The sequence below is a fragment of the Panthera tigris genome, chromosome B3 (genome assembly GCF_018350195.1).
Source record: "Panthera tigris isolate Pti1 chromosome B3, P.tigris_Pti1_mat1.1, whole genome shotgun sequence".
NCBI classification, from domain to species: domain Eukaryota; kingdom Metazoa; phylum Chordata; class Mammalia; order Carnivora; family Felidae; genus Panthera; species Panthera tigris.
In genome coordinates, this window is record NC_056665.1 from 41,211,818 (window position 1) to 41,227,231 (window position 15,414).

Genomic DNA, 15,414 nt, shown 5'->3' on the forward strand with positions numbered 1-15,414 from the left:
AGGTATTTTGACATTTAAATATGTATGAAATGAATAAAACTCTGGACTTCACTCCCCCAAAGGGGGAAAACATGTGTCAGATCTTCTGAAATACTGTAGAAGCCAAATGACTTGTAATTGAGAATTCCAAAAAGATTTATTTTAGAATTTTACCAATTTTTTCTGATGTTAGTGTACAAGAATAAACATAAAAATAGTCAAAAGCATTTTGCAAAAGAAAAATAGTGAGGAAGGGAATAATATATACTCCTATAGTTACAATGTGGTTGGTACTTACTAAGAATAGCTGGTCAGTAGAAGACAGTAGATGCTATAGTTTTCCCTGTGTTAGGATGCAGTTAATTCTTAAGTATTTCTTAGATCCATCTCCCCCTGCCCCCCGCCATTTCTGTTGGTTCTGACCCACACTATCATGACCTAATGCTAATACCAGTGTTGTAGTTATTGTCACTGTTGCTGGTCTCTGCATCTTACTGCTGGAATAACCTAGTTGTATTAAATAACCTCATTGTATTAAATTAAAACCCCTTCAGGCACTTCATCATTTGGCTTACACACCACTCCTCTGAGCTCATGGACATGACATGGAGACATGTCTGTCTCCAGCTTCCTCTACTAATCTGTGATTTCTTCAAGGAAGCCTTACCAAATAACCCTATTTAACCATGTAATTATAACTGCATATCCTTAGATCTCAGAGTTACGTGTACTGTATGACTTAACTTTGAATAGTTCATATATTGTTTCATATTGTCTCCTATGCCCCTGAAGGGTCGGGTCTGTATATTCTTCTGTGCAAGTCTTAGTGTTCTATTCTGTCCACATTAAAAGGTGGCTAAGTCAGAGTGACAATTGAGCTTATATAATTTTCTTTCAGATTTAAGAATGTAAATTTGATCTGATGTTTGGCTGCGCGTGGAATGGGAACAGTGTCATGGTATATCCATTTGTTATTGACAGAACATTTTTTCCAAAGTTGTAAGGGATATTTATGCTGCATTAAAGTAGTGCCTTTCTCTTAAAGTCAACTGGCTGTCACTGTCAAGTGTGAAGCCCATGGGATTCTTAACACCAGAAATATAGTTTGGTGTGCTTGTCCTTTGGAAGAAAACACCCTCCAGTTACTGTGATTTAATAGTTTTGCCTTCAGCTGTAGAAGCTGCTGCCAGGTAATTAGTTATATATCCTTAGGGCAGTTCCTGTATAGCTGTTACATGTACTTTAGGCCAGAATCTACCCTCTTTGACTAGAGATTTCTTAATGCTTTTATTTGTTCTTTTTTTTAATGTTTATTTATTTATGAGAGAGAGCATGTGGGGGAGGGGCAGAGAGAGAGAGGGGAAGAGACAGGAGGAGAGAGAGAGACAGAGTCCTTGGCAGTGCATGGAGCCTACTTGGGTCGGTCTCTCTCTCTCTCTCTCTCTCTCTCTCTCTCAAAGTAAAGAACTGTGAGATCATGACCCGAGCTGAAATCAAGAGTTGGATGCTTAACCAACTGAGCCACCCAGGTGTCCCTTATTTGGTCTTTTTACAAAGGAAAATACAATCTTGCATTTATATAATTAAACGTGGCACATGCCACAATGATGTGAACGCATTGGACACTACTGAACTGCACATTCAAAAATGGTTAAGATGATAAATTTGATGTTGTATGTATTTTACTATAATTAAAAATAAAATTAACAAGTGAAAATAAATTAAGTAGTGCCTTTCTAATTTCATTAGGGGTGGGGTTGATATGTATGTTATATGGAAATGGAAATAAAATATTAAGTGATTTTGGGCTACAGTCCTAAATTATTTGTCCAAATTTGTCATGTTCCCAAGATTTTAAAATGGTGGTGCTTGTCTCTTTGGGCTGCTGTAACAGAATACCGTAGTCATCCATAGACTGGGTGACTTTTAAACAACATATTTATTTCTCACTGTTACAGAGGTGCTGGCAAATTTGATGTGACTAGCTTCTTGGTTCATAGATAGCCATCTTCTTGCTGTGTCCTCACACAATGGAGCTCTCTGGGGTCTTTTTCATACGGGTACTAATCCCTTCCCAAAGGCCCCGTCTCCAAATACCACCACATTGAGGATTGGGTTTCAATGTATGAATTTTGAGGGGACACAAACATTCAGTCTATAGCAGTGCTTATTTGGCAGCTTATAATGGTGCTTATATAGCAAGAGCCTTAAAATGTTCTGAGACTCTGTCTTGGATATTGTAAACATCAACCATACTTCATGCATAAAGATGTTCATCACATGATTATAAAAAATAAAACTTGGAAACAACTTAAATATCTAAAATGTGTAGGTAAATTACGGTATATATGCTCAAGGGAATATTATGACTTTTAAAATTTATATAACCATGGCTTCTGAAAACAAAATATTTGTGAATCTGCTGGAAAAGAGAAGTCTAAACATAGAATATGCAGTATTGTGAAAAAAATGAAACGGTCACAAAAATCAGGAAAGAAATACACTAAAAAATATTAATAGTGAGTTTTCTTTGGGTTGGCTAAATGATAATTATAACTTATTTTTTAAAATACAGTTTTGGTATTTTCTAAATTTTTTACAAGAAGAGTTATTTATTTATTTATTTATTTTTTAATGTTTATTTTTGAGAGAGAGACGGCGACAGTGTGAGCAGGGGAGGGGCAGAGAGAGGGAGACATAGAATCCGAAGCAGGCTCTAGGCTCTGAGCTGTCAGCGCAGAGCCTGATGTGGGGTTTGAACCCATGGACCATGAGCCAAAGTTAGATGCTTAACTGACTGAGCCACCCACGCGCCTCTACAGGAACAATTTTTAAAAAAATATTTTTAGCTTGAACTAATTTAAAACTTACATAAGACTTTCAAGAATCAAAGAATCCCTTCTACCCTTTAGCTAAATTAGCTTCATCTATCTATCTATTTATCTATCTATCTATCTCTCTATCTTTCTAAATAGTTTGAGAGTAAGTTATAAATGCCCTCCTGGCTCTTCTTAAGCACGTAAGCATGTATTTCTTAAGAAGGGTATTCTTTTGCATAACAGCAGAACAATTACTGAATTCATAAAATTTAACATTGATACAGAACTATTATCTAATATACAATCCATATTCAGATTTGTGTAAGTGTCACAATAATGTGCTTTATAGCGACCCCTTCTCCCAATCCAGGATCACACTATATTTAGTTGTTATGTCTCTTTAGTCCACTTCTTTTTTTTTCTGCCTATTTTTTAAGTATAGTTGAAATCATTTATTTCTTTTATAATCATAACCTAATTTAATTTTGAATAATTGTGTTCAAGTGTTCATTTGTGTCGTTTCACGGTGTGTGGAAACAAAACTTTTTACACAAGAGGTATGGAAAGCAACAGCATTAAAATGTTGAAATATGTTGTCTGTGGATCTTACATGGTTTTCTCAATTTTCAAAGTTTCTGTGGTGAAACGCGCATTACTTTTGTTTAAACAGTAAAACAAATTGAAATTGCTTGACAAATCTTGCTATCTAATAGCTAAGAACAATAGTGCAAAGATTTGAAGATTGATAACGGGAGAAAGGAGACAGTGGCTTCTTAAGTCAATCATTTATGGTAGGACATTACTTTTATTTTTAAGTACTTCGGATTTAATCTTCTTTTATGTATCATCTTAGGATCAAGCATTTGGAGAGCTAGAAAAGAATAGTGATAAATTTCTACTTGGAACATCATCTTCGGAAAACAGTCAGCCTGCTCATCTTCATGAACTCCTGTGTTCACTGCAGAAACAACTGCTGGCATTTTGCCATATCAATAACATTAGTGAGGTATGTGATTCTTCGCCTTTTATGATGATCTCTCAGGGACCTTGAAACTCAGATATTTGGGTAAACTATGATATTTCTGTACCTTGAATGTTTTACAGTAGTAATATAGGAACTTTTCTCCCCTAGAACTCAAGCAGCGTGGCATTGCTTCATAAACACCTTCAGCTCTTGTTGCCTCATGCCACGGATATTTATTCACGTTCGGCAAATTTGCTCAAAGAAAGTCCTTGGAATGGCAGTGTTGGAGAAAAATTAAGAGGTGTGTTTGGTACTAGATTTGACATTTAATCAGTGATTGTAAAGCAAGAATTCTTAGCCTTTCCAAAGCCTTAAGGGAGCCTGAAACCTCTGAATGGAATAGGAATGATCTTGAATCTCCTTCCTATTGAAGATCCTTTTGATTTTGGTTTGGGGGTGATGGTAGTAGTGATTCATATGACTGATCTTAAAAGATGTTAATTGGCATGAAAGAGCCCTAATTTATTGTTTTTAAATTTTTTAATTTTTTTGAGAAAGAGTGCATGTGAATGAGAGCATGCAAGAGCAAGTGGGGGAGAGGCAGAAGGAAAGGGAGAGAAAATCTTAAGCAGGCTCCATGCCCAGCGTGGCGGCTGACTTGGGGATTGATCTCAAAACTATGAGATCATGACCTGAACCAAAATCAAGCGTCAGACACTTAACCCACTGAGCCACCCAGGCACCCCCGGAAGAGCCCTAATTTAAAGGCGTTGGATGATACATACTCAAAAAGATTAATTTTAAATGGCATAAAGTGAATTTTTATTTGCTGTTTCTTTACCTTTCTTCAGCATATGCCAAGTGTTCCACTTTCCTCTTGGCAATGCTTTCTTTTTTCTTGGTTTCTTTGTAGTCACAATCATCTTTTTACTCTGTCACTCTGTTTGCTTTTTTCCACTTGGTTCCTATAAGTTCCTCTCTCTTGGACATGCCCTTTAATGTTTAAGACTCTCTGAATTTTGCCTTCAACCCTCTTTTCTCCCTAACTGATCTTATCTGGTCCCATTTTCTTTGACTATATGTTGATTCCTGTGTCTGCATCTGGCTGAGAATTCCTTTTTCACACTATTAAAGCCTTTTGTAGTTATCTACTGGGTGTCTCTTCTTGGTTGTCTCAAAGGCAACTAAAATTCAGTATGTCTCTTCACAACCACCTTATTTCTGAATTTCCCCAACTGAAAAGAGAAAGAAAGAAACTAAAACCATTGTTTTCTGGACACCTCCATTTTGTTGTTCCATAGGTATTTAAAATTTGTTCAAACAGAGCTCATCTCTGATGATCCTCCCTGCCCCCAAATACGATGAAATATTGAAATAAAATTAATTTAAAACCAATACAGATGAAAAGACAGATGCTTTGAAGTGACCTTGATTTTTTTAAGAAAAGTAAATTCGTTTTAAAAAACATAGAGGGGCACCTGGGTGGCTCAGTCGGTTGAGCGTCTCCAACTCTTAATTTTGGCTTAGGTCATGATCCCAGGGTTGTGGGATCGAGCCCCACATCGGGTTCTGCACTGCTTAAGATTCTGTCTCACTCTCTCTTCCCCTCCCCCACTCTTGCACAAGCCCTCTTTCTTTCTCTCTCTCAAAACATAACATAAATAAAATAAAAAATAAAACACATAGAATGTAAGTATCATGAGGGTAGGAGTTTTTAGTTCTTTGTTCACGGCTGTCTCCTTTTCACCTAGAACAGTGCCTTGTGTGTTGTAGTCAATGAATATTTCTTGAGTAAATCTGAAAATGAGGATAAACTTGTGAATGAGAAATTCATAATGCATTTTAAGGGAAGCAGCTTTAATCTTTTGAATGTGTTGGCACAAGGATATGTGTGTTTTCCCACAAAGTTTCTGCTGGTGGTACTTTCTGAAAGTGAGCAAATACTAATACCACATCAGCTGCCACATAGATGTTTGACAAAGAATTACTGAATTAGTGTGCTCTAGTTTTAAGCTAAAATAGTATTTCTTAGGTTTTTTCTTTTTAAAGTTTGTTTGAAACAATTGATCCATGTTGAATTTCTTACCTTTCATAGATGTGATATACGTCTCAGCTGCAGGGAGTATGCTCTGCCAGATTGTTAACTCCCTACTGTTGCTCCCTGTGTCGGTGGCACGGCCTCTCTTGAGTTACCTCCTCGACTTGTTGCCACCTCTTGATTGCCTTAACAGACTCCTGCCAGCTGCCGCTCTTTTAGAAGACCAAGAGTTACAGTGGCCTCTTCATGGTAAGTAAGGAGAGTAAAACAATAAATAATGCTTTTGAGAAAAGTTCTTCTTCTTGCACGCATCAGGTAAATCATATCTGTCACTTGGGTGTTTTATGTAATCAAAGGGTAAGGTTGTTATGGTGTAGGAACTTGCAGTCTAAAGGGCAGCTGAAATGGGAAAATTTAAGAAAGGTGCTCATATGTAACAGTGCATAAATAGGGTCTTTATATGGTCATCAGGTTTCAATAGTATATTTCATTGATTCTGAGACACGTTTTTTTCAAATTTTGACATGGTTGAAATTAGGACATATTTTACATCGGATAATAAGAAAGCATTCTTTCATAGTTCAGTCAGCAGCGTGATGACAGATTTTAAAATCAATGGATTGATTTGATTAGAAAATTTTATTTCTTAAATGAAGAGAATCTTTAGTTTTAAATCTCTATTTGACAGTAAAATATTTTATATTTTGGTTGGATATATAGATAACTGAATGTAAAAAATGAGAATCTATCTTTATTGTGCGTGGGTTTTTTTTTAAGGCACCTGATAGAATATATATATACGTATATGTACATACGTACATACATACATATACATATATGCATACATATATATACATATACGTATACATATATGTATTTACACGTGTATATATATATATACATATATATATACATATATAGTGCGTGTGTGCATGCCTATGTATATATACACATACATACATACAGCATTCTGATTTTAGGCATGGCACGTGAATTCACTCCAATTTATAAAATATTGATGATTTCATTCAGTTGGATATAGCTTAAAGTACCATGTCTAGAAAACATTAACGCCATTTTTCCATTGAAGTCTATCATAAGGTCATCAAAGGAGTTTGATTATTGAAGTCTTAAAAACCTTTCAAGTTTAAGTGAGGCCACATGTTTTATTAGAAAGAATCCTGGACTAAGGAATAAAACTAGTGACTTGGTTGTATGATCTTGGGCAAGTTGCTTATAATTTCTTAAACCTTGGTTTCTTCTGGAAGGATTGGGATTGGACAAGATGACACTGAAGGCCTATCTTACTTTAGCATTGTACGGTTCTGTACCAACTAGAGTTAGGTGAAGTTGAGTATCAAGGTTACAACTGTAGCACAGTGTTGATTAGGCTTTATATGGAACTATTCCAGGTTTTACTCTTGTTTTCCTAAAGCATATCAGAACTTGTTAAGATTCATCTGTTTGTATTAGGTGAGTTAGGTGTCATTTATTTTAGATTTCTGCATCTGTATTCTCATAACTGATATTTTTCTATGATTTCCCATTCTTTGTGTCATTTACTACCACAGTTATACTAATCTCATAGCATCTGTTTGGAGTCTTCCCTTTTTTCTCTTTTCTCTGAGATAATTTGTATAAAATAGAGGTTCTCTCTTTTTGAAGCTTTAGAAGACTTTATGTATAAAACTACCTGGCTCTGGCATATGGATAGACTTTGACTATTAATTTTCTTTCCTTAGTGGTTATTGTTGTCATCTAGCTTTTTGTTTCTTCTAAAATTGGGAGTTGATATTTTTCTAGAAAATATAATTTTGTTGTGTTTCAGATATATTGGCATAAAATTGTTCATAATACTCATTAATGGCTTCTTTCTTGCTTGCTTTCTTTGTTTGTTTGTTTCTTTATTATTCCCCACATTTAGATATATTGTGGCTTTGGCAAATAATCTGCTAAATAATGCCAAATAACAGATTTACAGTAGTGGAAATTAATGGTTTCTTTAAAGTATTTTAAATTTATTTTGAGAGAGAGAGAGAGCGCGAGAGAGCGAGTAAGCGGGGGAGGGGCAGAGAGAGGGGAACGGAATCCCAATCAGGCTCCGTACTGTCAGCACAGAGCCTGATGCAGGGCTCAAACTCAAACTTGTGAGATCATGACCTGAGCCAAAGTCAAGAGTCAGACACTTAACTGACCAAGCCACCCATGTGCCCCGCTCATTGATGGTTTTTAAAAAATCTCTATTGTGTCTGTGGTTACATCCTATTTTTTATTTCTAATTTTTAAATTTATGCCATCTTTTATTTCTGGATTAATTATGTTAGAGGTTTGTCCATTTTATCAGTCTTTTCAAATAACAAGCTTTTGGATTTGTTGATCTTTTTTGTTTTTCTTTAAGGATTTCATTGACATCTGTTCTTAATGGCTGAGTGCAGTTTTTCTTTTTTAAGTGAAGAGCTTTTAAAAACAGATGATAGTAAGAAAGCATGGGTGTGGATTTCAGTACCAGACAGTTCTCAATTCAGGCCATTAAAACTTAGGAGTCTCTCCCTCCTTCTCCTTCTTCCCTTTCCCTGGTTGTGTGCATTCTCTCTCTCTCTCTCTCTCTCAAAAAAAAATTTATTAATTGTCATTTTACTAAAACAACTCTTGTATCAATTTTGGAGGGATGAGCTGCCTCAGGTACTCACTTGTATGGTGAAATTTGATATGGATAATTAAAAGTAGGAAAACAATCCCTTGGGATATTTTTGTCTTATACTGTTTTAATATTTATCTTAAAATTAGTAACTTTACGAAGGAAGTTTTTATTTGATGGCAAACTTATTAGAATATATTTAAATTAGCCTAGTGAAGAGAATAAATACAGAAAGTGTTATAATTTATATTTTCAATATAAAATTAATTTGCTTCAATATCTTACTGCAGTGCAATAGAAATGAGAAAGATTGAGACTCTTGAATACCAGGTAAGACACAGTTATTAATGATTTTGTCTTCAGGAGGACCAGAACTGATTGATCCTGCCGGCATGCCGTTACCTCAGCCAGCTCAGTCCTGGGTGTGGCTTGTGGATCTGGAAAGAACGATTGCTCTCCTTATTGGGCGGTGTCTTGGTGGTATGCTTCAGGGCTCCCCTGTGTCTCCAGAGGAACAGGACACCGCATATTGGATGAAAACACCACTTTTTAGTGATGGTGTAGAAATGGACACCCCTCAGCTAGGTAATGTGTTTCTCTATAACGTTTAAAATACATGCTTGTGTTTGTACCTCCATTGGAGCTTTCTCTTATTCTGGGTTTGCTGAATAAAGAACTGATAGCAAACAAATGAAACATTAGCTGGGTGGGGGATCTGAGATTTGTAATTTGGAGCCTTCAGAAAAAGTAAAATCCTGCAGCATTGTATAGTGAAAAGAGCCTCCAAACTAGGACAATGTAGGTCTGGTTCCACTCTGTTATTACTTATCACTCATTTTGAGCAAAGTCATTTAATTCATAAAAATGGGAAAATGCTTTGATTATTGTGTTCTGGGGGTTGGAGGTTATGAAACTGTTTCATAGAATGTAAAGCTCTGTAAAGTTTCCATGACTCAGTTTTCAAACGCCTCTCAGATGTGAATGGCAGTCCCTTCTCTCCACCTCCCCCCCGCTGCAACCTGTCTACTTTGATGCTGATGCTACCTTGTGTAATTCCTCATTTTTTCCTCCCCATTTATGGACCTTTTGGGGTTTCTATTTCCTGCCTCATCTCCCATTTGTCTACTTTGCTGGTAGGGTAGCTCTCAGACTATCCGAACATGATGACCTCTCCAGTTCCTGAACAGATGATCTAGTTGTTTTATTTAGGATTGATCCTTTAGTCTCTCTGGGTCTCTAACTTTGATCCATAAAAGGAGTTGATTAGACAGCTTATGTGGTCTTACTGACCTCAAATTCATTGTTCCTCTGATGAGAGAAAGAGACTCAGTGTCCAAGAAGGAAAGTCTAAGAGAAATCTCCATCTAAGAGGATCTCAACCGAGAGGGAAAACAATAGATAGAAATCAAGTCAAAATTCCCATATTCTGCTTTGGATTTTGGAGGGTTGGGGAGTGGGATTGAGAAGAGCAGTTTAAGATTTTCTCCCTTTTCCAAATAGAGTATCTATTCATCATGTCAATTATGAACCAGATAGTGATTCTAGCCATGGCTGATGATGCTAGACGGGTACTTAGGATACAGTTGTACCAAGAAAAGTAAAATCATGGTTTTTCAAGGGATGTTTAACATTGTAAATATGTTTCCAGTGCTGTTAGTGTTTAATTCTATGGTAGTTGCAAATGTCCTCCTGAGGACAAAAATATCTTTATCTCTACCTTCCTCATATTTCTGTTACATTTACTTTAGTCAGTTAGTTACATTTTATGTTTAAATACTTGCAGGGATGACTGGGTGGCTCCCTCAGTTAAGCATTTGACTTTGGCTCAGGTGGTGATCTCACAGTTTGTGAACTCAAGGCCTGCATTGAGCTCTATGTTGACAGTGCGGAGCCTACTTGGGATTCATTCATATTCTCTCTCTCTCTCTCTCTCTCTCTCTCTCTCTCTTTCTCTTTCTCTCTGCCCCTCCCCCATTTACACTTTCTCTCTAAATACACTTTAAAAAAATACTTCCATGTATTAGGAAAAGGTTACTGTCCTTTGTAAAATTGTAAATATATGGTAATTCAGTTCTATTGTGGGTTACGTTGACTTTTGGTATTAGTCCCAAACCTATCATTTTAGCTATTTTTTTAAATGGGAAATGAATTCTGAATGCCAAAATGTCCCATTAAAAGGTTAGGAACCACTTGAGCAAATGTAAATATCAGTAGAGAAATTGTTCATGGTATCTTTGCCCTCTCTTGAATGGTACTTAACTGATTATTTTCCCTTAATTCTAGAAAAAAAGATTAAGTTATTGTCTAGTCCCTTTCCCTGTGTTCCCATATTTCTCAGTGAGGATATCCTTCCATTTTGAACAAAAGAGTTCTACAGGACCTGCACATGTAGGACATTTAGCCTCCCTGACCCCTGCCTACCAAAATGCCACAACTCCTCCCTGGATGTTGTGGTCACACATCCTTCTGGCTGTGATTAGAAGGTGATACCACCTCCCATTGAGAAATGTTAAAGGACTTTACCTTTGTAGCATCTACTTAAAATGGTTTGAAAGGTATGATTTCATATGGATTAAATAAAAGTGCTGAGATTTTATTTGTAGCACCATAATTATTCAGGTTTAAAATTGATAATTTGAATAATTCTTTTTAGATAAATGTATGAGTTGCCTGCTAGAAGTAGCTCTTTCGGGAAATGAAGAACAGAAGCCTTTTGATTATAAACTGCGGCCTGAAATTGCTGTCTATGTAGACTTGGCATTGGGTTGTTCAAAAGAGCCTGCTCGAAGTCTTTGGATCAGCATGCAGGATTATGCTGTTAGTAAAGGTAAGATGAAGGGGATGAAGTTGGTAAATATGGAGATAGCTTGTGATACTAAAATATGTGTGATACGTATCAATAGAAAATCACAGGAATCACCTTATTTTTTATAGAAAAAAGTATTTTACAAATAACATTAAACATAAGTTTCTTTTTCTTCTTTGTGGAAAATATTCTGGGCATGCATTTTAGCAAACACTATGGGAAAATTGAGATTTATATAAAAGATAAATACAGAGGCAAACATTTTACTGCAGGATCCCTGCAGTGTAAATAGACCTAGTTTAAGAGCCTGTTAATGAATCTCTTCCCTTTGTAAGCCCTAGGGTAAGAACTAAAAAGCGGTATATGTAGAAGTCTAAGCCTGGTCATTTTCCTTCTCTGTGAAACATTTGCCCACTACAGAGTGCTAGTGAAGATACCGATTTGAAATAAGATGGACTATTGAGTACAGTAGTAAAGTGCCATGCAAGTATGTAGTGTTACTTCAATTTCTAATATTATTTGATAAATAAAATTAACCTTATATACAAGTTTTCAAAAGGTATACCTGATTTCTTTTTAGTTCCCATGCTTTCCTTTTTAATAATGACCTTGATTGTTCAGAATCCCATGTCCATAAGTTGTCTTTCTCTGGGTGTTTTTTCTTATCATATCTTTAGTTTCCCCCTATTCTTTGAATTGTCTTCCTTCTGTGATAAAAATGGTAAAAGTAAATACATTTTTTACCTTTTATTGCCTTTCATTTTGTGTAATAAACATGAAATGAGGTGCGTATTGTTTACATCTTTAAAACACCATTAGATATGATACCTTTGAAAGTTTAATTTCATCCAGTTTATTCATTTTACTTATTCATTCTGTATTGTGTTGACTCCAAGCAGAAGTGGAAAAGTATGGTAATGGAGGAGGAAAAAAATTTACTTTCTAAGTTGTATTTTCTGATATTCTCTCATATTTGCATCATTTGCTTGGAATGTTCAGTTAGGGTTTTTTTTTTTTTAATCATATCACTTGTTAATTGCAGTTAGAAATTTTTTTTTTTTTTTAACGTTTATTATTGAGAGACAGAGAGAGACAGAGCGTGAGCAGGGGAGGGGCAGAGAGAGAGATAGGGAGATATGGAATCCGAAGCAGGCTCCAGGCTCTGAGCTGTCAGCACAGAGCCTGATGGGAGGCTTGAACTCACAAACTGCGAGATCATGACCTGGGCTGAAGTCAGACGCTCAACCAGCTGAGCCACCCAGGCACCCCTGCAGCTAGAACTTTTAAAAACAAGATATAAACATAAGATGAATAAAAACTAATTGTATGGCTCCCTTTGTGGAACTGCTTGTACACTGTAGCTTAGACTTTATACCTGAATAGTGGAAACGTTCTGTAGTGTTTGATATGAAATGACCATAACTTTAATGAAGAAAAGAACCCATTACTTTACAAATTGTTATAGGAGGATAATCTCTTGCTAAATTGGAAACACAGCAGAGGGTCTATAGTTTGCATTTTAAGTTGAGCATTAGAGTCCTTGATATGGGTCATTGTTTGATTTTAAGTCGTAGTAGCTGTCAGAATAGCAAGCATTCCCTTGGAACAGATGATTTCTCAAGAACTTAATGTGGAAAATTTTTTATGTAATAGAGTCTATCGTTTAAGATTTGCTGTGGCCTATAAGATTTTTTTAAAATCATGCATGTTTATATTGTCAGGGTTTTGTTTTTTTTTTTTACCTGTGAAATAGGTAAGTCTGAACTTAGTTTTTACCAAAGCCTACAGAAATGACTACAAAACCAAGATAAAAAATTTTATCTCTTGAGATAGGAGTTTTAAGAAGGGATTAAGAACAAATAATGTTGACTTGGGGCATGATATTTTCCATGGGTGTTTTTTGTTTGGTTTTATTTTTAAGTAGCTTGGTAAATCTGTCAAATTAAAAGTCTAGTGGACAGTAAAGCTCCCACCCCTATTTGGAATCTACTGCATGTACTACATTTTTAAAGTATAGCATTAGTATGCTAACGTGGAATTAAAGAAAGCACCTGCCTAGTTCTCATCATCTGATGCTGTGATTTTGGTTTTCTATTGCACGTACTCATCTGTGTCCATTGTTGTTTCGTTTCTTACCCACTTCATTTCATTTCATTTTTGTATTCACAGTATCTACTTAATGGCTTCAAATACCACATATATTCACACTTGACTAGTTTACACAATATCTCTACTAGGATGCTTAATAGACAGTATTCAAAACCATACTCCTGATTCCAGCTCCTTATTTCCCCAAAGCGTTCTTTCTGTAGTCTGGCTGTCTGAGTAAATCAGCCACAGTCTGAGTACATTTCTAGTCAACTTTGACTTCTTGTATTCGCACATCTGATCCATCAACAAATCCTGTCAACTCTGCCTTCAAAACGCTTTTGGAATCTGACCACTTCTTCCTACCTCCACTGCTACTGCTCTGGTCTGAGTCACCATCATTCCTCACTTGAGTTACTGCAGTACTGCTGTTGCAGTCCATATCTGGTTCACCACTCAGCAGTTATAGTTGGCCTTTTAAAACACAAATCAGATCATATTGTATTTCCACTCAAAGCCTTCTAATGGTGCTTCCTGTTTCCCTTATAGTAAAATCTAAAGGACTTGCAGTGGCCTGCAGGCCCTGTGTGATCTAGTCTCCAGCCAACTTTCTAACGTCTCCTACAACTTATGTGTGCACACTTTGTTCTGGCCACACTGGCCTCCTTGAACCCACCTCAGGGCCTCTACACTAGTTTTTTTCTGAGGGGACACTATTTCTCTGTGGTACCTTTCCCGATTTTGTCTACATCTCTACTCACCTGTACCTTATCAGAGATCTTTGCAAACTAGCCTGTATGAAATAGTATGGCACTCCCTGTTCTCTTTGCCCTGCTTTATTTTTCTCCATAGCACTTTCCTGTCATATTAATGTTTATATTTATTGGTGTCTCCCACCCCCCAACTAGAATATAAATTCTGTGAGATCAGGGACTTAGTTTCGTTGACTGCTATATCCCTAGCACACAGAACAGTATATAGGACCTAGTAGGTGCATTTGTTAACGTTTAGGAAATGATAACATTCTCCTGTTGGATTACTAAAGCTATTAAAATTATCTCTGAACTGTTTTCTGAGCCCTTTTAAATGTTAATGAATCATTTTTGTTTTCAGATTGGGACAGTGCAACTTTAAGCAACGAGTCACTCTTGGACACTGTGTCTAGATTTGTTCTTGCAGCCCTTCTGAAACATACAAATTTACTTAGCCAAGCATGTGGAGAAAGCCGGCAAGTAACTTAAAACTATCCTCAGACAAATATTTGCTCTCATGATGTTAGAAATTAGGTAACTTTTCTATTTTGGTTCTTTATTTAGATATCAGCCTGGTAAAAGCTTGTCAGAAGTGTACCGTTGTGTGTACAAAGTTCGAAGTCGTTTACTTGCTTGCAAGAACCTTGAACTTATTCAGACCAGGTCATCATCACGAGACAGATGGGTAAAGTTGGAAATCAGTCAATTTCTGTTTTTCTGCAAGCTATGAGAGATAGCTCCTTATTGGTTTATGTGAGGGGAAAAAATGTGCCTTGATCATTGCAGATATTCAGTAAATATCAAGTACATACTTCTTTTTATAGTGAAGAAATTGGATGAGTAAAAAATTTGGGGTTTATTTAACACCACATTTATCAAGTGATATGGCTGCTAAGAAAGTTTGTATATTCATAGGCTGTATAAGTAAGAATAAATTGAGGTGTCCAAATCATATGAAATATTATTCCTTTATTTTGTGCTGATCAGACCACATTTGAATTATCCTTTTAATTTGGGGTGCCATAGTTTATGAGGGACATTAACAAAAGCTACCTTGGATTGGTGAAAGGTCTGAAAGTCATCTTATATAAAAACTGAAAGTGTCAAAAACATTTAGCCTAGGGAAATGAAAACAGAAGAGAGTCACATGATAGCTGCCTTAACAATACTTAAAAAGCTTCCATGTAGAAGAGGAAGTAAGGGTGTTTCTTTTACTAGAAGGCATAGGCAGCACCAAAAGGTAACAACTGAATGGAAAATCACGGTTAGCTGAACATAAGGAAGAAAGCCTTATCATGATTACAATTGTCCACCACTGGTGGTAAAGATT

At 36.2% G+C, this 15,414-nt stretch overlaps 1 protein-coding gene and 1 long non-coding RNA gene across 11 annotated transcripts in view; one reads left to right on the top strand and one right to left on the bottom strand.

The window, feature by feature from the left end:
* The window catches only part of HERC1 (HECT and RLD domain containing E3 ubiquitin protein ligase family member 1), a 187,125-nt gene that overhangs the window by 73,429 nt on the left and 98,282 nt on the right, over positions 1 to 15,414 (top strand). For all 10 annotated transcript variants that reach the window (XM_042988679.1, XM_042988678.1, XM_042988686.1 and 7 more), the window contains 7 exons: positions 3,652 to 3,804; positions 3,931 to 4,063; positions 5,858 to 6,049; positions 8,802 to 9,023; positions 11,092 to 11,265; positions 14,446 to 14,560; positions 14,649 to 14,769. In XM_042988679.1, the coding sequence (XP_042844613.1) occupies positions 3,652 to 3,804; positions 3,931 to 4,063; positions 5,858 to 6,049; positions 8,802 to 9,023; positions 11,092 to 11,265; positions 14,446 to 14,560; positions 14,649 to 14,769 (1,110 nt within the window). The remainder of the gene's footprint in view (positions 1 to 3,651; positions 3,805 to 3,930; positions 4,064 to 5,857; positions 6,050 to 8,801; positions 9,024 to 11,091; positions 11,266 to 14,445; positions 14,561 to 14,648; positions 14,770 to 15,414) is intronic.
* Positions 11,816 to 15,414, bottom strand: part of LOC122239454 — a 46,621-nt gene continuing 43,022 nt past the window's right edge. The window contains exon 6 of the long non-coding RNA XR_006218584.1: positions 11,816 to 11,951. This is a non-coding gene — a long non-coding RNA (uncharacterized LOC122239454). The remainder of the gene's footprint in view (positions 11,952 to 15,414) is intronic.